At 49.1% G+C, this 5,438-nt stretch overlaps 1 protein-coding gene across 1 annotated transcript; it reads left to right on the top strand.

The window, feature by feature from the left end:
* Positions 1–483: 483 nt before the first annotated feature.
* LOC148852244 (wall-associated receptor kinase 2-like) lies at positions 484–3,842 on the top strand. Its single transcript, XM_088945763.1, has 3 exons — positions 484–1,351; positions 3,423–3,572; positions 3,688–3,842. Exons 1-3 carry the CDS (start codon positions 484–486, stop codon positions 3,840–3,842), a joined length of 1,173 nt encoding a protein of 390 aa, XP_088801889.1.
* Positions 3,843–5,438: the final 1,596 nt, after the last annotated feature.

Below are 5,438 nucleotides of genomic sequence, written 5' to 3'. Positions count from 1 at the left end.
GTGCCGCCCTCTCTTATGAAATTGGACCGTGCTGCAGCACAAGCCCGGGCGGGCCCGTGTCCTGCCGTGTGCCAAGCCTTAGCCTAAGTCAGGCCAAGGACTGGGCCAAAGCTAATTTTGCCTATTTATTTAAGAAAATTGAAAAAATAACTTAAAATTTTAATTTTATATGAATTTTATTGTTTACAATTGCTTATATATACAATAATTAAATAAATTAGTATAATAAAATTAAAAAAATTATTTATTTTATTAATATATTATATACTATAATAAAATTGGACCGTGCTGGGCAGTGCAGACATACAAGCCGCGGGTGGCACTACTTGCTTGATCGTGCTGTTCTGTGCTGGCCCGTGGACTTTGAACCCCAGGCCCAGCACAGCACGGACCATTGTATCAGGTCTGACACGACGTATGTACTGTCTTACCATGCCAGTACGAGCTAGTCCAAAGTCGTGCCAGGCCACGGGAAAATTCTAGATGATAACAATAATAATTTTGACATCGCCAGGTACAAGAGTTGGCTGCCAAAGAAAATGCGGAAATATTAGCATCCTATATCCCTTTGGTCTAGTTGGAGATGATCCAACCTGTTACAAACATGATGACTTCAAGTTGTTCTGCAACACTGCCATCTTCCCTCCAAAATTGACTTTGTATGGCGATGATCCGGGGAAAGACCACAACATTCTCAACATATCACTTGATGCTCATCAACTAACGACTTCCATTCTGGGAAGTGTCAAATGTTACATAGATGGACACCTGGTGGGTCATCGCATTAGGTATTCTTTTGCAAACACATACAGGCTCTCCAATACCAGAAACAGATTCATGGCAGTCGGTTGCGACACGTATTGCAAATTGGATGATTACGAGGACAATGTGTTTTATGTCAACTGTCTATCGTCATGCTTGAACGATACAAAAGTGACAGCTGGTTCATCTTGCGGTGGTTTTAGTTGCTGCCAGACAACCATACCAAACGATCTTACTGATTTTGATGCATACATATGGAGCCGTAACGACTTCGAATACACATGGAACATTAGTAGATGTGGGTTGGCTGTTCTTATGTCCGACGCCCAGGATTCATTTGACTCACAAGTTTCACATCTCTGGGACATAAGAAACAATGTTGAATACCTTCTTAACGTTGGGATAAGGACTTCCATAGTACTGGACTGGGCAATTCGAAACCAGAGTTGCGAGGAAGCACAAACAGACGTGGCTGGGTATGCCTGTGGGAGTGACACCTATTGCACCAACTCGTCAAATGGCGCTGGATATCTTTGCAATTGCCTGCATGGTTTTCAAGGGAATCCTTATCTTCCCCATGGATGCCAAGGTATGCTATTACTACGAAATCCAAACAATTATTCTTCTCTCTTTTACTTCAAAATTTAAATACAAATATTAAAAAATATCAATACTTATTATATTATATAGTGATAATGGCCATATCAACAGCCCTTTCCTTCTCACATTCCCCATCTTTCATTTCTACTTCACGATCTCTCCTTCTTTTAATCCCTTCCCAGCTCTCTCGTTCACTCTCTCTCCTTTCTTCCCTTTCCCTAACTTAATAACCCACATATTAAGCTAGATGTCAAGTCCCAATTTGAAATTCAATAACTATTATATTGGGAAATTTCCCAAAAACACTTGTAGAAGTTTTAGAAACATTGTAAAATTGTTTCATTCCTTCTCTCTTTGTTCCCTACTTTCGAAAATACATACGTTTTCTTCTTTTCACATCCTTCTAACCTTCTAATCTACCAAAGTACCATACCCCATGCACTTCAATCTGTAAACCGAGAGTTTCTTCCCCTGCTTTTGTGAGAGATCTCAAACGGCTCAAATCCATGCGGCTAGGTTAGTCCTAAACGGACTCAAACTCCTACTTCTAATTAGACTACTTACTTTTAATGGTACTACAATTCCTTCTAAGAATAGGGGATAAGATAAGGGAGAATAGGATAAGGGATAAGGGATAAGGCGCGTCCTCTTGTCGTGTCCGGATAAGGGTGGGCCCACCCTATGAGCTGTGTGTGGGCCCCGCTCTGCTGCTGCTGTTGGTGTGTGTGCGCGCGACTCATGGTGCCGCTGCCGCGCGGCGCGCATGGTGCCGCTGCCGCGCGGTGCGTGGCGCCGCGGCCGTGCGGGGCGTGCGCGCGGTGCTGCGCGCGACTTATGGTGCCGCTGCCGTGCGGTGCCTATCGTGTGCGCGCTGCTGCCTCAACTGCTGTCATGTGGTGCGGGTGCTCATAACATCACTCCCCTCCTGGACTACGAGCTTGTCCTCAAGCTCGAGGTCTGGATAAGCGTTGTGGAGGTCGGTCCAGGGAACCCAAGTCGCCTCTGCTGGGGGTAGTCCCTCCCATTCGACTAATACCTCGAAGGTGCCTTGATGGATGCGGGATCGGATGAGGGCACGGGGATGGAGTATAGGTCTGCCCTCCTGCAAGTGGGGTAGGGGAGGCACATGGTCGGGAGGGGTGCCAACATAAAGCTTTAAGAGGGATACATGGAAGCTGTCGTGGATCCTGCTGTGCTCCGGGAACTCGAGTTGATAAGCTACCTTCCCTATCTTCCTTAGAATCTTGAAGGGCCCGTAGAATTTGGGGGCCAGCTTAGGGGGCCCCCGGTTCCTGAGGTACAGCTGCCTGTATGGTCGGAGTTTTAGCCAAACGTACTGCCTTGGTTCGAAGGTGACTTCGCGGTGGTGCTGATCGTAGGCATGTTTCATACGTGCCTATGCCTGCTGTAGGCGCAAGGAGACTTCGGCCAGGAGGGCATCACGAGCTTGGAGGCTGCGGTCCACTTTTTCCTGCCGCGTTGAGCCTGGCTCGTAGGACAGGAGGCGTGGAGGATCTCGACCGTACACAACTCTAAAGGGAGTCATTCCAAGGGAGGAGTGATAGGATGTATTGTAGCAGTATTCAGCCCATGGGAGGTACTCCACCCAGCGGCGCGGCTGGTCCCCCACAAAGCAACAAAGGTACATCTCAATTGTCCGGTTCACCACCTCTGTTTGGCCGTCTGACTGTGGATGGTAGGCTGAGGAGAAGGCGAGGGCCGTGTCTTGTAACCTAAAGAGCTCCTTCCAGAATGTGCTTGTGAAGATCGGGTCCCGGTCGCTGACGATGGATTCAGGGAGTCCATGTAGGCGAAAAATGTGGGTGAAGAAGGTATGGGCGACCGAGACTGCGGTATAAGGATGGGATAAAGGGAGGAAGTGAGCATATTTGGAGAACCGATCCACTACCACGAACAGGACTGACTTCCCCTCGACTTTGGGAAGCCCTTCGATGAAATCCATGGCAATGTCGGCCCAGATCTGCGTTGGGAGGGAGAGGGGTTGGAGCAGGCCTGTGGGGTGCAGATTTTCCCATTTTTGCTGTTGGCACACTGTACAGTTCTGGATAAAGTCCCGTACCGAGGCCCTCATAGCTTGCCAGTGGAAGTCAGCATGAATGCGATGCAGCATTTTTTGAATGCCCTCGTGTATCGAGTGGTGTATGCTGGCGATGATGGAGGGGATGAGGGGATGAGGGGGCAATCAGCGGGTAGGTAGATCTTCTTTTTGTAAAATACCAACCCATCATGGAGAGACCAGTTCGGGTTAGCAGACCCCGACTGTATTTGTTGGACTATGTTGTTCCATTCTGATGACTGTGGCAGTGTGTTCCGAATGTCTTCTAGCAGGGTGGCTCGTGGTTGGGAGATCGCATGGAGGAGCATACTATCTTCTTCTTGTCGGGACAGGGCATCCGCTGCACGGTTCAGGGATCCTGCCTTATAGTCCACTCGGAAGTCGAACCCTAGAAGCTTGTTGACCCAATGTTGTTGTGGGGAGGTGGTCAGTCGTTGTTCCAGCAAGTATTTGAGGCTATAGTGGTCTGTTTTGACGACGAAGGGTCTGCCCCACAAATACGGCCTCCAGTGTTTGCCTTGGCTAGGCCAATGAGCTCGCGTTCATAGGCAAGTAATTTGAGATGGCAGTCAGCTAGCTTGCGGCTGAAGAAGGCTATCAGGTTCCCTTGCTGTTGAAGGATGGTTCCTATGCCCGTGTCGGAAGCATCACACTCGACTGTGAACTCAAGATCAAAGTTTGGTAGCTGGAGGACTGGTGTGGAAGAGAGGGCTTCCCTTAGGCCTACGAAGGTTGCATCGGCTGTGCTATCCCAGTGGAAGGCATTTTTCTTGAGCAGGTTGGTAAGCAGGGCTGCTAACAGGCCATAATTCTGTACGAACTTTCGGTAGTACTCTGTTAGCCCTAGGAACCCATGGAGGGCCTTGGCGGACTGTGGCCAGGGCCAGTCCTTAATGGCCTGAATCTTGGAGCTGTCCACAGTTACACCTTGCCCGCTGATTACATGTCCAAGGTAAAGGACTTGGTGTTCTCCAAAGGAACACTTGGATCTTTTAAGGAAGAGTCGGTGCTGCTTTAGGAGCTCGAGCACGACCCGCAGGTGTTGAATGTGTTCCACCCACGTCTTGCTATAGACCAAGATGTCGTCGAAGAAGACCAGTACATATTTACGGAGGTGGGAGTGGAAGACTTCATTCATCAGGGCCAGGAATGTGGAAGGGGCATTGCAGAGGCCGAATGGCATAACTAGGAACTCGAAATGGCCATGATGCGTCCTGAAGGCTATCTTTTCTACATCTGTGGAAGACATCCTGACCTGGAAGTAGCCTGACCTGAGGTCTAATTTCGAGAAGAATTGTGCGTCATGGAGTTCGTCCAATAATTCGTCTACGATGGGGATCAGGAACTTGTCCTTGACGGTTTGGCTATTGAGTTCCCTATAGTCTACACAAAATCTCCAAGTCCCATCCTGTTTGGGCACCAACAGAACTGGGGAGGAAAAAGGGGAGTGGCTGGGCCGAATGATCCCCTGCTGTAGCATATCTGCGCATTGCTTCTCTAACTCATCTTTCTGTCGGTGGGGGTAGCGATAGGGCCAAACAACGACCGGGTCTGACCCTACAATTAGAGGGATCCGGTGGTCGCAGGCTCTAGGAGGTGGGAAGCCCTTGGGTTCTTGGAAAATGGCCGAGTAATCAGTGAGAAGTCTCTCCACATCCGTTGTGCGTGAATTCTCCCCCTGGAGTGCATGCAGTTGTGTCTTGGTCCTTGTCCGGGTTCCCTGCCAAGTAACCAGTTTGCCATCTAATTGGAAGGTCATGGTCAGGGCAGCGAAGTCCCACAGGATTGGGCCTAGCGTGATCAGCCATTTGACACCTAGGACGATGTCAAATTCGTCCAAGGACAGTACAAATAAATCTGCTTGGAAGGATTCTTTTTCAACCTGAATCCTAGTGTTCTTGCAGATACCGGGGCTGTGGACTCTTTCCCCGTTCGCCACGGCTACCTGTAGTTGTGGCCTGACTTCCATGGGCAACTCTAACTTGCGGGCCGCCTGATT

Source organism: Nelumbo lutea, chromosome 5, assembly GCF_056320005.1.
Source record: "Nelumbo lutea isolate HS-2025 chromosome 5, American lotus-T2T, whole genome shotgun sequence".
In the NCBI taxonomy this organism is placed as follows: domain Eukaryota; kingdom Viridiplantae; phylum Streptophyta; class Magnoliopsida; order Proteales; family Nelumbonaceae; genus Nelumbo; species Nelumbo lutea.
The sequence above is the reverse complement of the archived record's forward strand: the minus strand, read 5'-3'. Positions and strand labels throughout refer to the sequence as shown.